Source organism: Mustela nigripes, chromosome X (assembly GCF_022355385.1).
Source record: "Mustela nigripes isolate SB6536 chromosome X, MUSNIG.SB6536, whole genome shotgun sequence".
Taxonomy (NCBI): Eukaryota; Metazoa; Chordata; class Mammalia; order Carnivora; family Mustelidae; genus Mustela; species Mustela nigripes.
In genome coordinates, this window is record NC_081575.1 from 739,101 (window position 1) to 758,095 (window position 18,995).

Here is an 18,995-nt window from a genome sequence, read left to right on the forward strand (position 1 = left end):
TGTTGTGAGATTAAGAGTCACTTATGGTTTGTCTCCCTCCCAATCCCATATTGTTTCATTTGGGAATGCAAGCTGGTGCAGCCACTCTGGAAAACAGCATGGAGGTTCCTCAAAATGTTGAAAATAGAACTGCCCTATTTCTGTTTTTTGAAACAACTTCAGAAGAATAGGTATTAGTTCTTCTTTAAATGTTTGGTAGAATTGCCTGGGAATCCTTCTGGCCCTGGGCCTTATTTACTGGGATATTTTTGATTACTGCTTCAATTTCCTTTCTAGTTCTGGGTCTGTTCAGATTTTCTGTGTCTTCCTGTTTCAGTTTTGGTAGTCTGTATGTTTCTGGGAATGTATCCATTTCTTCCATATTGCCTAACTTGTTGGCATATAGTTGCTCATAATATGTTCTTAAAATTATTTGTTTTTCTTTGGGGTTGGTTATGATCTTCCCTCTTTCATTCATGATTTTATTAATTTGGGTCCTTTCTCTTTTCCTTTTGGTAAGTCTGGCCAGGTGGATATCAATCTTATTAATTCTTTCAAAGAACCAGCTCCTAGTTTCATTGATCTGTCTACTGTTCTTTGGTTTCTATTTCATTGATTTCTGTTCTAATATTTATTATTTCTCTTCTCCTGCTGGGTTTAGGCTTTATTTGCTGTTCTTTCCTTAGCTCTTTTAGGTGTATGTTTAGCTTGTATATTTGAGATCTTTCTCATTTTTTTGAGAAAGGTTCCTATTGCTATATCATTCCTTCTTAGGACCAACTTTGCTATATCCTGAAGGTTTTGAACAGTTACATTTTCATTTTCATTTGTTTCCATGATTTTTAAAAATTCTTCCTTAATTTCCTGATTGACCTATTCATGCTTTAGTGGGATTCTCTTTAGCCTCCATGTATTTGAGCTCTTTCCAAAGTTCCTCTTGTGATTGAGTTCAAGTTTCAAAGCATTGTGGCCTGAAAATATGCAAGGAATGATCCCAGACTTTTGGTACCAGTTGAGACCTGATTTGTGACCCAGTATGTGATCTGTTCTGGAGAATATTCCATCTACACTTGAGAAGACTGTATTCTGTTGCTTTAGGATGGAATGCTCTGAATGTGTCTATGAAGTCTATCTGGTCCAGTGTGTCATTGAAAGCCCTTATTTCCTTATTGATCTTCTGGTTAGATTATCTGTCCATTTCAGTGAATGGGATGTTAAAGTCCCCTACTATTATTGTATTATTATCATTGTGTTTCTTTAATTTTGTTATTAATTAGTTTATATAGTTGGCTGCTCCCATATTAGGGGCATATTTACGACTGTTAGGTCTTCTTGTTAGATAGACCATTTAATTATGATGTAATAGCCTTCATCATCTCTTATTACAGTCTTTGGTTTAAGTAGAAGTATTGCTTTCCAGCTTCCTTTTGATGTCCATTAGCATGATAAATGGTTCTCCACCCCCTCACTCTCAATTTGGAGGTGTCTTTGGATCTAAAATGAGTCTCTTACCAACAAACAGCATATGGATGGGTCTTGCTTTTTTATCCAATCTGATACCCTTTATATTTTGATTGGCTCATTTACATTCAGAGTAACTATTGAAAGATATGAATTTAGTGCCATTGTATTACCTATAAAGTCACTGTTTCTGTATAGTGTCTCTGTTCCTTTCTGGTCTGTGTTGTTTTGGGGCTCTCTTTTTGCTTATAGGATCCCTTTTTTACTTCTTGTGGGGCTGATTTAATGATCACAAGTTTTTTTAGTTTCTTTTTGTCCTGGAGGATCTTTATCTTTCCTTCTATTCTGAATGGCAGCCTTGCTGGGTAAAGTATTCTTGGCTGCTTATTTTTCTCATTTGGGACCCTGAATATATCATGCCAGTCCTTTCTGGCCTGCCAGGTCTCTATGGATTGTTCTGCTGCCAATATAATGTTTCTACCATTGTAGGTTAGGGACCTCTTGTCTTGGGGCACCTGAGTGGTGCAGTTGTTAGGCGTCTGCCTTTGGCTCAGGTCATGATCCCAGGGTCCTGGGATCGAGCCCTGCATTGGGCTCCCTGCTCAGCGGGAGACCTGCTTCTTCTTTTCCCACTGCCCCTGCTTGTATTCCCTCTCTGGCTGCCTCTCTTCGTGTCACGTAAATAAAATCTTTAAAAAAAATAAAAGGACCTATTGTCCCAAGCTGCTTTCAGGATTTTCTGTCTCTGAGATTTTTAGGTTTCACTATTATCTGTCAGAGCATTGACCTATTTTCATTGATTTTGAATAGGATTCTCTGTCTTCTGGATTTTAATGCAAGTTTCCTTTCCCAGATTAGGGAAGTTCTCTGCTATAATTTGCTCCAAATATACCTTCTGTCCCTGCTCTCTTTCCTCTTCTTCTGGGATCTCAAATATTCTAATATTTTTTCACTTTATGGTATCACTTATTTCTTGAATTCTCCCCCTGTGATCCAGTAGTTGTCTCTCTTTTTCTCAGCCTCTTTTTTTTCCATCATTTAGTCTTCTATATCACTAATTCTCTCTTCTGCCTCATTTATCCTAGCAGTTAGAGCCTCCATTTTTTATTGCATCTCATTTATAGCCTTTTAAATTTTGATCTGATTATGTTTTCATTCTTTTATTTCTCCAGGGAGGGATTCTCTAGTGTCTTCTATGCTTTTTTTCAAGACCAGCTAGTATCTTTATAACCATTATTCTGAACTGTAGTTCTGACATCTTACTTATATCCATACTGATTAGGTCCCTGGCAGTCTATACTGCCTCTTGTTCTTTTTCTGAGGTGATTTTTTTCATCTTGTCATTCTATCCAGAGAAGAATAGATGAGCAAGAGAACAAAATACTAAAATGGCAACAACAACCCCTGAGAAATATACACTAAACAAATCAGAAGAGACCTGAAACTGAAATAAAAAAGAAGGAGAGAAAGAGAGAGAATATAATTAGACAGGTGAACAGAATAGAGCAATATCTCAGACCCTGTGTGTATTTTGGTCTATTTGTTAGAAAACTAGATCCCAAAACTATAAAGAAAGAAAATATTATATATGTATAAAAAGAGAGTTAAATACAATGAAAGGATAGAATATAACTGTAAAAATGGAAATTAAAAGATAAGAAAAAAACCCCAACAATCAAAAAGGAAGCATTATAAGAGCAGAGCAGAGCAATACACTATCTCCTGAGTATATTTTGGTCAGTTTGTTAGAAGAAACTACATCCCAAATCATAAAGAAAGAAAAATCATAAAGAAACTACATCCCAAATCATAAAGAAAGAAAAACTTATACATATTAAACTAAATTCTTAAAATTAAATACATTGAAAGGACAGACTGTGACTATAAAGATGAAAATTTAAAAAGACTTTAACAAAACAGAAAAAAGATGCAGAAAAAGAAAAAACAACAACAAAAAGCAGAATATGACCAGACAGATGAATAGAACAGAGCCATATACTAGATTTTAGGTATATTTTGGTCTGTTAGAAGAAACTGCATCCCAAAATTGTAAAGAAAGAAAAAGTTCTACATATATATATATAGACACACACACACACACATACACACACACACACACACACACACACACACACATATATATATACAAAAATAAATAAGATTAAATACAATGAAGGGATAAAATGTAACTGTAAAAATGAAAATTAAAAAAGATTTTAAAAGGAGTTGATAAGATAAGAAATTGGCTCAAAAAGGAAAGAAAATAAATTAACTTTGAAAGACTAAAGAATCATGGAAGGAAAAGTCATGAATTCTAGGTGCTGTATTCCCATAGTTCTGAAGTTTTGCAGTTCTCATCAGTCAGTACACTTGTTCTTGGCTGGATGTTCTTGCTGATCTTCTGGGGGAGGGGCCTGTTGTTGATTCTCAAATGTCTTTGCCTGGGGCCAGGCTGAGTACTCTGCGCAGGTTCTCTTTAGGTAGTTTTTTTCTCTGAACGCTTTCCATATAGCTTTGGAGGACGGGAATGAAGATGGTGGCCTCCCAATCACTGGCACTGGAGCTGAGGGCTCAGGGCCCCACTCCTCAATGTGCCCTCACAGAAAAGCAATCAATCCTCATTTGTGTCTCCCTGGCCTCTGTCCACACTCTGTGCTCACTAGGCCTGTGACCGAGCATTTCTACCTGTGGCACATGACCCCGTTTGGAGTCTCCAAACCCAGCAAACTCCTGCAGCCCACTCCTCAGCTCCATCTCTGTAGCCGGCTTGCCCGGTCCAATACCTGGGAGCTCTGCCACACTCAGGCACCCCTGGTCTTCCTGTGAGCCTGCGGGGGTCACACATCTCTCAGTGGAGCACACTTCTAAAAGTTCTGATTTTGTCCTCCACTGGTCTATCACTTGCCAGGAGCTGGTTGACAGAGGCTCCCTGCCTGCACCCCACACCCCTACAGTTGGTCTTCCTAAATATCATCTCGCATTCAGTTCTCTGCACCCCCTACTTGCAGAAAGTGGTTGCTCTTCTGTTTGTAGAGTTGCAGCTGTTCTTTCCTTCGCTCTTGGGTTGGGTTCACAGGTGTTCAGAAAGGGTTGATAGCTATCTAGCTGAATTCCTGGGACCAGATGAAATTGAGGACTCCTACATCTCCACCATCTTGGACTTTTCTCTTCTGCAAAAGCTTTTTATCTTGATGAAGTCCTAATGGTTCATTTTGCCTTTGTTTCCCTTGCCTTTGGAGATGTATATAAGCAGAAGTTGCTGCGGCTGAGGTCCAAGAGGTTGCTGCCTGTGTTCTCCTCTAGGATTTTGATGGATTCCTGTCTCACACTGAGGTCTTTCATCCATTTTGAGTCTATTTTTGTGTGTGGTGTAAGGAAATGGTCCTGTCTCATCCTTCTGCATGCTTGCCGTCCAGTTTTCTCAACACTATTTGTTGAAGGGACTGTCTTTTTCCCATTGCATATTCCTGCTTTGTCGAAGATTAGCTGACCATAGAGATGAGGGTTCATTTCTGGGCTCTCTATTCTGTTCCATTGATTTATGTATCTGTTTTTATGCTGGAACCATACTGTTTTGATCACTACAGCTTTGTAATACAACTTGAAGTCCTCGACACACTTTAACTGCAAAACAATGTGGGAATATTCAACTTATAATAGGTGCAAATTTAGTTTCAATTTATTGAGAAGCCTCACATGTACATATAAATTTGTAAATCCCTTGAAATAACAACACGACTTAGCAATATGTGGCTTGTTACACTCTAATCTACCAATTTAATTTACCAATATGTGGCTTGTTACACTCTAATCTACCAATTTATCTAATTTACCAATATGTGGCTTGTTACACTCGAATCATGGTGTTTTGTGGTTTGGGCGTGGGTAGGTGTGAAACATTTGAAAGATATGCCAATTCTGCCAGGAGAGATATTCAAGTATAAATGGACAGTGACTGTAGAAGATGGGCCAACGAAATCGGATCCTCGGTGCCTGACCCGATATTACTCAAGCTTCATTAATCTGGAGAGAGATCTAGCTTCAGGACTCATTGGCCCTCTCCTCATCTGCTACAAAGAATCTGTAGATCAAAGAGGAAACCAGGTGGGTTCTTGTCTTACCAAGTTCTGGGTTTGATGGACTGATGACGCATATGAACTTCCAGCTATTTCCTATACTTTCTCAGTGTAATGCCCCCCTGTGGTCTGCAGAAAATTTAGTAGTCTGCAGTATTGGCCAATAAAAGAAACAAACTGGGTTTCTCATAGCTGTTTCTGAATTTAGTTAGGTTTAATAAACTTGCCTGCTGGATAGAAAGGGGAGGCTGTCCTATTATATTTCTATAATACTCATTTACAGTCTAAAATTTCACTTTCTAGGGTGCCTGGCTGGATCAGTTGGAGGATCATGTGACTCTTGATCTTGGGGTCATGAGTTCAAGCTCCTCATTGGATGTAGTAATTACTTATATTATAACTAAAACTTAAAAAATTTAAAATTCCACTTTCTGTAACTGATCTTGCTTGTTTTTACATGCTGAACTACTACTCATTTTTAGATGACCCATGCATCTGTGTCAGAGTCTAGACTTCTCCCTTGATGGCTCATGATGGGTGACTCAGAGACACCTCAGAATGAACATATCTGCAGCATCCAGCACAGTGCTTGGCATGTAGTGGGAATTCAATAAGGATTCGTTGAGAAAAATACAGGGAAAGATATAAAATATTTCAGAAATGTTTAAAGAATTTAGACCACTTATGCTGCTTTGAGAAAAGAAAGCTAAATTCTCTGCATAAGGAAAGCCTGGGTGGCACAGTTGGTTAAGCATCCACCTCTTGACTTTGGTTCAGGTCATGATTTCAGGGTTGTGAGATCAATCCCCATGTCAGGCTCTGTGCTTCATGCAGAGTCTGCTAGGACTCTCTCTCTCCTTCTCTCTCTGCCATTCCCCCATCAAAACAAAAAAACAAAATCTTTTTTTAAAAAAGGAAGAAGCCTACTGCTTTGCAGAAGCTCATTGCTTAGATCAGAATGACTCATGGCTGTATTGCTGAGGCTGGACCACATGTCAGTTTGGTTATTTATTACATAGGATCTTTACTAGTCTGAGAACATTTCCTTGGGTTAGAGAGTAAAGCATGTGAATTTTAAAACCTGTCGCATGCAAACCCAAAAAGCATAAACTTGGGAAAGTACCTTTCCTGACAAATTTTTCCTAATTATAGTTTTTCCACCAATTTTTTGGAAGAGGACTGAAATGTAACTCTATATTTTTTAATGTCCTCTCTTCAACATTTTGGTTTCTGTAGTGCCAGATTATGCAAACTGAAATTTATGCATATTAGTGAAGCTTATACATTACATCTTAACAGAATCAATTAGCAAGTAACTAATTCATAACTTTGGTTCATGCATAAACTTCTCTTTTAAAAAGAACTTTAAACTTTTTTAACAGAAAACTTTAGATATTAGTGTTAGTTAACTTTTCATGGCCCATCTTAACTTGTTATTTGATTTCTGTTTTCTGTTTTTAATTTTTTATAGATTGGGAGCTATAGGATAGGAAGCTATAGATAGGAAGGGCTCTTGCTAGATCGAAGTTTAGGAAAGGCATTAATCTTACTTGACTTGACTAACTTGTTCAAGAAAAACACTGAGTAATCACTTGGGTCTTTAAAGAATGAAAGTCCTGTAATCTGAACATGGAGGGAATAAGGCTACAGAGTGTACCAGAAAATCCGCCAGCATATGGCCTTGGATCCAGAAGAAACTAGGTTTAGTGGGTCCAGTCACCCTCTCGCCCTGAGGCCACGTTTGCTCTAAAGGGTTAGTCACTGCTGGTAGCAGCCACGCCTACACCCTGCCCCGTTATGTGTGTAACAGTGGCGCGACGGGGAAATTGGAACCGAACTGAGGGATTCGGTATTTATTCAGTATTTATTAATCGTTTCCACGCAGACTACTAATTCTTAGGCAACAATACTGATAGCATTTCTTTCTTTCAATATGTGTCATTAACAGATGATGTCAGACAAGAGAAATGTCATCCTGTTTTCTGTATTTGATGAGAATCGGAGCTGGTACCTCACAGAGAATATGCAGCGTTTCCTCCCCAGCACAGACGCTGCACTGCACCGTGACCCAGACTTCCAGGTCTCTAACATCATGCACAGTAAGTAAAGCTGAGCTCGAGTGCAGGTGACACATTAACTCACATGCTGTGCGACAGTCCTATTTCCTTAAAAACTGTTACCTGGGGACTCCTGCGTGGCGAAGTCAGTTAAGCATCTGACTCTTGGTTTCCAGTTAGGTCACGGGATCGGGTCCTGTGTCCGACTCCGTGCTCAGCAGGGACTGTGCTTGAGATTCTCTCTCCCTCTGCCTCTGCCCCTTCCCTGTACACAAGCTCTCTCTCTCACTCTCTCTCAAATAAATAAATCTTTTAAAAATTAGGGACACCTGGGTGGCTCAGTCATTGGGCATCTGCCTTCGGCTTGGGTCATGATCCCAGGCTCCTGGGATCAAGCCCCGCAACGGGCTCCCTGCTCAGCCAGGCACCTGCTTCTCCCTCTCCCACTCCCCCTGCTTGTGTTCCCTCTCTCTCTCTGTCAAATAAATAAATAAAATCATTTTTTAAAAATAAAATAAATAAAAATAAAAATTGATATATATGAATGTGTACAGTTTTATTTAAAGGCTTAAATATAATCATATACTGCATATATTTTTTTCTTTTAGAAGGCATTTCAAAGGGTAAATAAAATGAGACACAACTTTCATTTACCCAAATACGCATAGTCCATACCTGATATAAAATGCACTCGGGGCTCCTAGCTGGCTCAGTTGGTAGAATGTGCAACTCTTAAACTCACAGTTGTAAGTTTGAACTGCTTATTGGGTGTTCAACTAAAATCTTTTTTAAGATGCTTTTAAGGGACTCCTGGGTGGCTCAGTAGATTAAAGCCTGTGCCTTCGGCTCAGGTCATGATCCCAGGGTCCTGGGATCGAGCACCACATCGAGCTCTCTACTCAGCGGGGAGCCTGCTTCCTCCTCTTTCTCTGCCTGCCTCTCTGCCTACTTGTGATCTCTGTTTGTCAGATAAATAAATAAAATCTTTTTAAAAAATAAATAAAAATAAAAATGCTTTTAAATGCACTCAATTGGTAAGTTACACATAAAATACAAAGGGAATGCAATTTTACACATATAAACCAATTGCCAACTATAGCAACTCAAGTCAAATTAATCAACACACTTTACATTAAAAAAAACACACCTTTTTCCCAGCTTTACTGACAAATAAAAATTGTATATATTTAAGGTGTACAACATGATGTTTTTTGTGTCTACTTGGCTGCCTCCTCCCTTTTATCTCTCTGTTTCCTTCCGTGTTACACCTTCCACTAACCTTTTCATGTCCAGTGTTAACCCATGTTAAAATTTTCTACATGATTATATAATCATAAACACACACACACACACACACACACACACACACGTAGTCTTAGTCTGCTAGGCCTGCCATAACATAGTACCAAACAATGGGTGGCTTCAACAGCAGAGATTTACTTCCTCACAGTTCTGGAAGCTAAAAGTCTGAGATCAAGATTCAGCAGGATTGGTCTCCTCTGAGGCCTCTTTCATTGGCTTATAGATAGCCACTTCCTGTGTCCTCACGTGGTCTTTCCTCTGTGCATGTACATGTCTGGGTATAAATTTCATATGCTTTACTTAAGTCTAAATTCAATTGGCCACCATAGAGTACCTCATTGGTTTCAGCAACCCATAGGATGCCCAGTGTCCATGACGTCCCGCACCCTCGTTACCCACCAACCCTGCTTCTTTCCTGTGATTAAGAGTCTCTTATGTTTGTCTCCCTCTCTAATGAGTTCGAGTTCAGTTTTCCCTCCCTTCCCCTATGCTTTGCACTGCTTCTTACTTCTTATAGTCCACATATGAGCGAAGCCATATGAGAGTTGTCTTTCTCTGCTTGACTCATTTCACTCAGCATAATACCCTCTAGTTCCATCTGTATCGGTGCAAATGGCAAGAGTTCATTTTGTGATGGCTGAGTAGCTCTATTTTCAACTTTCTGAGGAACCTCTGTACTGTTTTCCAGAGTGGCTGCACCAGCTTGCATTCCCACCAATAGTGTAAGAAAAAACAATGGAAAATTTTAAACTGAAAGATAAAGGTACAATGAGAATAAACCTCAAATTCTGTGTACTGTTCTCCCCTGGCACTGGAGTTTTGCAGTCCTGTGTGATCTGTGAACTTGGTGTTGCCTGTTGTTCCAGCTGGTCTTCTAGGGGAGGGGCCTGTTGTGCTGATTCTCTGATGTCCTTGCCTGGGCGGAGTTGCACTACCCTTGTCAGCGCTCAGTGTGAGCTGCTCCAGATTGATGTTTGTGGCTTTTGTTCCCTGAAGGCTTTCTGTGCCTCTTTAGAGGATAAATGTAAAAATGGCCGCTTCCTGATCTCCAGCCCCAGACCTGAAAAATCGTGGTCCCCTCTCATCAGTAAACCCTCAGGAATAAGCAGTCTTCACTTCTGTGTGCCAAAGTCTACAGATTCCTGCAGTGTGCACCTGCACACACCCTCCCAGGGAAAGGCAGAGGGTGGCAAGGTTTCTGCCCTTTGCAAGTCCTGCACACAGAGGCCAATCGCCGGATCCTACAGTGGTTCATAGTTTATGGCAACCCAAGCATTGGCCGTAACTGGTTGCCTGCTGCAATGCTTAGGAACTCTGCCAGCTCAGGCAACCCTGTTCTTTCTGTGACCACTGAGATCCTGAGACCACACAGTCCCACCTAGGATTCTGCCCCACTTTACCACCTGAGTGCCTTTCAGGCAGGGAAGTCCCTCACCGGAGCAGACCTCTAAAGGTTCTGATTTTGCAGTCCACTGCTGGATCACTTTCCGGTAGCTGGCTGATGGAGGCTCCCTCCTGCCCCGTGGTTTATTTTTCGGTATGTTGGCTCAGATTCACTTCTCCACAACCCCTACCTTGCAAAAACTGGTCGGTTTTTTATTGGTAGAATTCCAGCCGTTCTTTTCTTATATCTCAGATTCAATTCATAGGTGTTCAGAATGATTTGATAGTTACCTAGCTAAATTAAAGGGACCAGATGAAATGAGATTCCCTGCTCTTCTGCCATCTTGCTTCCCCTCCACAAATTCATATATATATATATATATATATATATACACATATACATATATATATATATATATATAAACACCAGTCGTAGGGGCACCTGGGTGTCTCAGTCTCAGCTGAGCATCCAAGCCTTGATTTCAGCTCAGGTCATGATCTCAGGGTCATGAGATGAAGCTCTGCATCAGGCTCTGTGTTAGGTGTGGAGCCTGGGCTCAGTGCACAGTCTGCCCCTTCTTCCCACCCCTAAAATAACGATATAAATCTTTTCAAAAATGTTCAATCTCACTACAGTACCATGCTACTGGATAACTAGTACAGCATTTTGAAACCAGTATGATTGAAACCATTAAAATTAAAAATAATATGTCTCTTGAAGTTCTGGTTCTGGTTAAGATCGAATAAGCACATGTTACCCTGTCTATCCCACCGAATGCCTAAAAATTTCTAACAGAACACATGAAGTAGCTATCTGAGAACCCTGAAAAGTAGTTGCCAGCAGGTAAATTGGGGAAGGAAGCTAGAAAGTTTTAAAAAGCATTCATACTAAAGTGAGGAAATGAAACCAAATATGACATGTTCATTGCATAGAAAATCTCAAGAACTCGACAAGAACTAATAAGTGAGTTTAGCTTCATTGCAGAATACAAGATGAACATACAAAAGTCCGTCATATTTCTATACTCCAACAACAAGCTATTGGAAACACAATTACGAAAATACCAATTGTAATAGCTAAAATAGGCATAAATCTAACAAAATGTACAATATTTGCACACGAAAAATTGTAAAGCATTGTTGCAAGAAAATTTAAGACATAATGTGGAGAGATACAATGATCACAGATTGAAGAAGTAGAGTGAAGGTCAGCTATAAATTTAATGCAATTCTTAGTAAAATCTCAGCAAGTAAAATCTTAGTAAAATTTGATAGAGAAAAGCATATTATAAGATTTATATGGAAAGGCAGAGAAACTAGAATAAGTCAAAACAATTTTGAAAAAGAAAAATTAAGTTGGAGGACTCATACTACCTGATTTTAAGACTGTCTATAAAGCTACAGCAATCAAGATAGCATTATATTGACAAAGATCAAGGACACAGAATAGTGTAGCGATAGACCCACACGTACATGGCTGCTTCGTTTTTGGCAAAGATGGAAACACAATTCAGTGGAGAAAGGATAGCCTTTTCAACAAATAGTTTTAAAATAATTGGTCATCCATATGAAAAAAAAAATGAACCTTGACCTAAATCTCACACCTTAGCAAAGATTAACTGAAAATAGATCATAGATCTAAGTGTACAATGTAAAACCATGACCTAGAACTAGAAGAAGACTTCTGATTAATGACATCAAAATCAAAATCCATAGAAAGAAAATATTAATAAATTGAATTTCATCAAAATTTAAAACTTACTGTACAAAAGATAAAGAGAATGAAAAGTCCCAGATGAGTAGAAAATATTTGCAAATCTCGTATCTGAATGCTCAGGCTCAGCAGTTAAAAAAAAAAAAAAAAAACTAAAAATGGGCAAAAGATTTGAACAGACACCCAAAGAAGACATATGTAAGGCAAAGAAGTACTGAAAGGACACTAAACATAAGGAATTTCTTGAGGGGACACCTGGGTGGCTCAGTCAGTTAAGCATCTGACTCTTGATCTCCACTCGGGTCTTAATCTCAAGGTTGTGAGTTCAAGCCCCACACTGGGTTCCACACCTGGCTTAAAAAGCCTCAGTGAGATGTCCTTCCATGCCTATTTTAATAGCTGAGATAAAACATCTAAATTAAATATGCAGTAGGAGCCTTCCCAGTGCTGGTGGGAGACAGTTAAACATATACTTAGCGTACGATCCGGCAGGACCACTCCTGGATATTTTCCTGAGAAAAATGAAAACTTATGTCCACACAAAAACCTGCCTGGGAAGGTTTATGGACGCTCTATCCATCATTGGTAAAACTTGGAAACAGACAACTTGAGCCTTGAGCCGGGGGTACCCCAGAAGCACTCACCCGTGGTCATGCAGCCTGCCCTTGGAGCACTACCTGGAGGGGAGAAGTGCCTCAAGGATGAAGTGACCAGCCGGGACGAGCCGGAGGCTAGAGTCCCAGCCCCAAGTGAAACTGTAGGCAGACCCTTTGAGAGCAGCATATGCTTGTTGCCAAGGGTGAGGTCCTCTTCTTCATTTGCCACTTCTGAGGTTCGGCCCTCTGCACCCAGCTCCAGTGATGAGGAAGTCCTTGAACTCTTTGTCCAGGAGCTGAGTAAGCAGCGCTCCTTCTGACCACAGGGCCCCAGAAGATCCAGTCTCTCCTTTCCACACACTGCACTCATCCCCCTGTTTTCCTTGTCCTGACTTGACTTGAAATTGGCTGAAGACTACACGAGAATGCCTCTTACCCACTTCCCATCCCAACTGGAAAATTCCAAGTAATGTGTCCTCACTGGCATCATGCCCATGTCTGCTGCTTGGCTGCTGGTCGGCTTGGGGGACATCCCCATCCTTTGCTCCATTGTGTCCTTTTCCTCTGCCATCCCCTTGGGGCAGGTTCCTCTGCTGGACTTGTACCAGTTAACCCCACAGTAAGAGAGGAGCAGGAGGGAACTTCACATTCCCTTGTTCTAGATTCACTTTAAAGCTTAATGCCTTTGAATTTTTATTTGCTTTGTAAGAAAGAACAAATACATATACGTATGCATGTGTTTGTGTTTTGTGAGGTGGGGGAGAGATTTTTTGGTTTCGATAAAACTGGGTGTGAGGAGGTTTTGAATGCTCTAGCCCCAAGCTTCTTCCATTTGGGCCAGCCATTTGACATGGGGGGTGTCCCACCAAACTAGGGGAGTCTCCCCCCAAACCAGGGACTTCCTTCCCACAAGTTCCTTCCCCTCTTTCTCTTTCAAGATTTTATTTATTTGAAAGAGAGTGAGCAAATGAGCAATGTCGAAGGGCAGGGGGCAGAGAGAGAGAGAGAAAGAAGCAGACTCCCTACTGAGCAGCAAGTCCAACGTGGGGCTCGATCCCAGGACCTGGATATCATGACCTGAACTGAAGGCAGATGCTTAACTGACTGAGTCACCCAGGCACCCCACCCTCCCCCTTTCTATGAGGAATTAAGAAACCATAACTTTTTGGAAACGCAGTTTTGGGGGGATTTATTTGGGTAAGTTTTGAGGTCCATGCCATTTTTATCCCTTGGGGAAAATACAATGAGGGAGAAAGGAAAAAAGGAAACCTATCCTTTCCCACCTTTACCTTTAGCTTCCAGTCTCAAAAGGTGACATACCGTATTATTTCATTTACAAGGCATTCTGGGGAAGGCAATGTATAGGCATGGAGACTAGAACACTGGCTATCACAGGAGTTTTCTATATTGAATGAGATGTTCTGTATCCTGACTGTGCTTGTGGTTACACACATTGACATATGTGCTAAAGCTCATAAAACTGTGCACCAAATAAGAATCAATTTTACTTCTTAAACTTCTATTTTTATTTTTTAAAGTAATGTCTACACCCAACATGGGGCTTGAACTCACAGCCCTGAGATCAAGTCACATGCTTCTCCAAGGAAGCCGGCCAGGTACCCCTGCTATGTAAATTTTTAGAATTAAATATATATACTTTTTTAAAAAGATTTTATTTATTTGAGAGAGAAAGTGTGAGAAAGAGCCCGAGAGGAGAGCAGGTCAGAGGGAGAAGCAGAGCCACTGCAGGACTTGATTGCAGAACTCCAGGATCACGACCTGAGCCAAAGGTAGTGGCTTAACCAACTCAGCCACCCAGGTGCCCCAGCAAACCTATATATACTTTTTTTATTTTTAAAGATTTTTATTTATTTATTTGAAAGAGAGACAGTGAGAGAGAGCATGAGAGGCGGGAAGGTCAGAGGGAGAAGCAGACTCCCCATGGAGCTGGGAGCCCGATGCGGGACTCGATCCCGGGAGTCCGGGACCATGACCTGAGCCAAAGGGGGTTGCTTAACCAACTGCGCCACCCAGGCGCCCCCTATATATACTTTTGATCCAACATTCCTACCTGCCTCTCCCTCTCCCTCTGCTGTTCCCCCTGCTTCTGTGTGCACTCTCTCTCTCTGTGTCAAATAAATAAATAAATAAATAAATACATAAATAAAATCCTCTTTAAAAAAGAATGAATTAGAGCAGCTACTTAAAGCAATTTCTGTGAAGTATTATTGAATAATGTATTGCAGGTGCAGAAAAAGTGTATGTAATATGATCTCATTTTTGTAAAATAAACAATGACCACAAAAGGGAAACCATAGGTACATATATATGTCTCTGTAGAGAGTGATATGGTTTCAAGACAGAGTGGTATGTTCTGATTACTCTGGATTAGGGGTCTTTCCTCAGTATTTCTAATCACATCTGTAGCACTTTACTCCCACATTGTTTCTAGAACAAAATTATGGGGCGCCTGGTGGTTCAGATGGCTAAGTGTCTGCCCCCCCTTGCCCCCCACCATCTCTCTGTCTCACAAGAATAAATAAAATCTTTTTTTTTTAAAGAACAAAATTATGTAAATTATATCAAAAAAGAGTATGGCAGTATGAGTCTAGAGAAGAAGAGATTTTCTGTTTTTTAAAATCCATTTGACCATCTCTCTCTCAAGAGGGACATTTAGCCCATCTGCATGGCATGTATGGTCTGATCTTATTTTGTGTTTCCTATTTTTTCTGAACTTTTCTATTTCATTTTGAAGATGATTGTTCTTGAAATATTGCCATTCACACCAAGTCTTTTGTTGTTATTGGTTTTGTATGGTCCAGAATTATGGAAATAGAGTTGACACATAACATTGTGTAGGTTTAAGTTGTTGATTTGATACACATATTTTGCAAAATGATTACCACCATAGTGTTAGCGGACACTTTCACGATGTCACATCATTACCATCTCTTTTTTCTAGTGATAAATTTCAGATCTACTCTCTTAGCAACTTTCATCTGTGTAATACGATATTATTAACCATAATCACCATGCTATACATTAGATCCCAAGAATTTATTCATCTTCTCACTACAAGTTTGTATCCTTTAACCAACATCTACCCATTTCTCCTATCCCCCGCCCCTGGTAACCACCCGTTATACTCTCTGGTTCTCTGAGTTCGCTTTTTTAGATCCCACATATACGTGGAATCCTATAGTATTTGACTTTCTTTATCTGATTTATTTCCCTAACCCTAACCTTTTCATGTACCTCTTGAGCAATTATATGTTTTCTTTGGAGAAAATTCTATTCAGTTCCTCCGCCCTTTTTCAAAACCAGATCTGTGGTTGTTGAGTTGTAAGAGTTCTTTATATATTTTGGATATTAACCCCTTATCGGATAAATGATGTGCAGGTATTTTCTCCTATGCCTTAGGTTCCTTTGCATTCTGTTGATTGTTTCTTTTTCCTGTGCAGAAGCTTTTTTAGTTTGCTATGACCCCACTTATTAATTTTTCCTGTGTTGCTTGTGCTTTTGGTGTCATATTAAAAAAAAATCATTGCCAGAACCAATGTCAGGGAGCTTTTCCCCTATGTTTTCTAGGCGTTTTACAGTTTCAGGCCTTATGTTTAAGTCTTTAATCCATTTCAATTAATTTTGTTTGTGGTATAATGTAAGGGTTCAATTTCATTCTTTTCCATGTGGTTATCCAGTTTTCCCAACTCCATTTATTGAAGACACTACCCTTTCCTCACTGAGTAACTTCTTTCTTTCTTTCTTTCTTTCTTTCTTTTCATTTAATTTCTTTTCAGTGTAACAGAATTCACTGTTTAAGCTCCACACCCAGTGCTCCATGCAAGCCATGCCCTCTCTAATACCCACCACCTGGTTCCCCCAACCTCCCACCCCCCACCCCTTCAAACCCCTCAGATTGTTTTTCAGAGTCCACAGTCTCTCATGGTTCACCTCCCCTTCCAATGTCCCCCAACTCCCTTCTCCTCTCTAACTCCCCTTGTCCTCCGTGTTATCTCTTCTGCTCCACAAATAAGTGAAACCATATGATAATTGACTCTCTGCTTGACTTATTTCACTCAGCATAATCTCTTCCAGTCCTATCCATGTTGATACAAAACTTATTCTAAACATTTTTTAAGATTTTATTTATTTATTTATTTATTTGAGAGACAGAGAGCATGAGGTGGGGGCAAGAAAGGGAGAAACAAAATCCCGGCGGAGCAGGCCCCTGGGATCCTGACCTGAGCCAAAGGCAGATGCTTAACCCACTGAGCCACCCAGGCCCTCCCCCACTGAGCATTCTCGACTACATCATCAAATATTAGTTGACTATGTGTTTAAGGATTTATTTCCGGGCTCTGGATTCTGTTCCTTTAGTCTATGTGTCTGTTTTCATGCCATGTCTGTGATTACTACAGCTTTGTTCTTTCTCCGGATGCTTTGGCTGTTAGAGGTCTTTTGTGGTTCCATATGAATAACCATCTTTTCCATTAGCATTTACCAGTAGCTCATTCTCTTTTGCTGCCTGTTTGAAATGCTGCCTTTACCATCATATATTAAATTCCCATATTTATCTACATCGTTTTCTGGATTCTGTATTCTGATTGGTATACTCATCTATACCTGCATATTACCACAGATTTAATTACAATAGATTTATAATATCTTGTAGTGCTTTGTAAGGCAAGAAAATTTGATTCACAGTTAGTTGCACTAAGCTAGAGTTAGAGCATTGCTTACTTGATTTGTGGACCACCGCTCTACAAAATAGAGAAATGTTTATTGAATAGATGAATGGATAGATGTAGGGTAGAGGCTTTCAGAAACAATTCCTTTTATAGACTGAAGTCAAAGTTACTTTTGTTTTCCTTTTTATTTAGAAATAGCTTCAAACTTTCAGAAGTTCTGCAAGAATAGGATAGTGAGCTCCCTTTACCCTTTACCCAGATTCACTAATTTTTAATATTTTTCTATATTTGTTTTATCATTCTCTTTTCTCTATATACTTACTTTTATTACTTATTTTCTAATTGAGAACAGGTTGTGCTTTTATCTCTTAGTACTTCATTGTCCATATCTTATGAATGCAGATATTCCCTTACAAAACCAAATTGGAGTTATGAAATTGAGAAAATTTAACATTTATCTAATTGGCAGCCGACATTCCAGTTGTATAAATCAATCAATGCCATGTTTCCTAGGATTTCTTCCCTCTAGTTTATGAAGAGTCAAGGTCTATGATTCCTCTCACTTTGGTTTGGGACCTGATCAAGTATTAATAATCTAGTTTTTTTTGAAAGCATAATGCCATGTCTTCTTGGGAATCAGGTAATGGGCATAACATGTAATTATTTCTAATCCTCTCATGACAGCTTCAAGTAGTAAATCTGGATACTGCTAAAACCCCTTGTCCCCTCTTTCTTCTGCAGGCATCAATGGCTATGTTTTTGACAATTTGCAGCTGTCAGTTTGTTTGCATGAGGTGGCATACTGGTACATTCTAAGTGTTGGAGCACAGACTGACTTCCTGTCTGTCTTCTTCTCTGGATATACCTTCAAACACAAAATGGTCTATGAAGACACACTTACCCTATTCCCATTCTCAGGAGAAACTGTTTTCATGTCGATGGAAAACCCAGGTTAGTTATTTATATTATTCTTTTTAAAGTTTTTACATATTTATTTGAGAAATAGAGAGCTAGCAGCGGGGAGGGGCAGACAGAGAAGGAGAAGGAGTCCTAAGCAGATTCTGCACGGAACGCAGAGCCCAACGTAGGGCTTGGTTCCAGGACCCTGAGATCAGGGCCTGAGCTGAAACCAAGAGTTATTGATATTATTCTTTTATTAACAGCTGTGATCACTTCACTAGTCATGCGTATGCTCATATGTGTGCAAATACTGAATGGTCCAAGTGATCTTAGTATTGCAAAGCATTTTCATGATAATACTTTGTCAGGTATTTAACTTTTTCCTCTAAAAAGTCCTTTTACTTACCATTAGCCTAAATTATAAGTGTGTTTATTAACCTATAGTGGTGAGTATACTTTTTTTTTAAAAGATTTTTTAACTTATTTATTTGACAGACAGATCACAAGCAGGCAGAGAGGCAGGCAGGGGTTGGGGGGGAAGCAGGCTCCCCACTGAGCAGAGAGCCTGATGTGGGGCTCGATCCCAGGACCCTGAGATCATGACACAGTTAACATGTAGAACTAAGTATGTGCTTTGTGAACATTGAATAAATACCACAGAAGACTTTGGGAGTTCAGTGCCACCTCTCTTCGTACATATACCCTCACACTGCTGGAAACCCATCAGGACAAATGTGACTGGCAGTTTCCATCTTCCCTCCCCCTTCATAAGCAGTGCAAGGCCTGTCAAAGCACCAGCCCTGTGATCAGGAGGAGCAGTGGCCTGGCCTAAATCCAAC

At 39.9% G+C, this 18,995-nt stretch overlaps 1 protein-coding gene across 2 annotated transcripts in view; it reads left to right on the top strand.

Annotated features, from left to right (window-relative positions):
- Positions 1 to 18,995, top strand: part of F8 (coagulation factor VIII) — a 111,406-nt gene that overhangs the window by 44,658 nt on the left and 47,753 nt on the right. For both annotated transcript variants that reach the window (XM_059385782.1, XM_059385783.1), the window contains exons 11-13: positions 5,330 to 5,544; positions 7,465 to 7,615; positions 17,998 to 18,207. In XM_059385782.1, the coding sequence (XP_059241765.1) occupies positions 5,330 to 5,544; positions 7,465 to 7,615; positions 17,998 to 18,207 (576 nt within the window). The remainder of the gene's footprint in view (positions 1 to 5,329; positions 5,545 to 7,464; positions 7,616 to 17,997; positions 18,208 to 18,995) is intronic.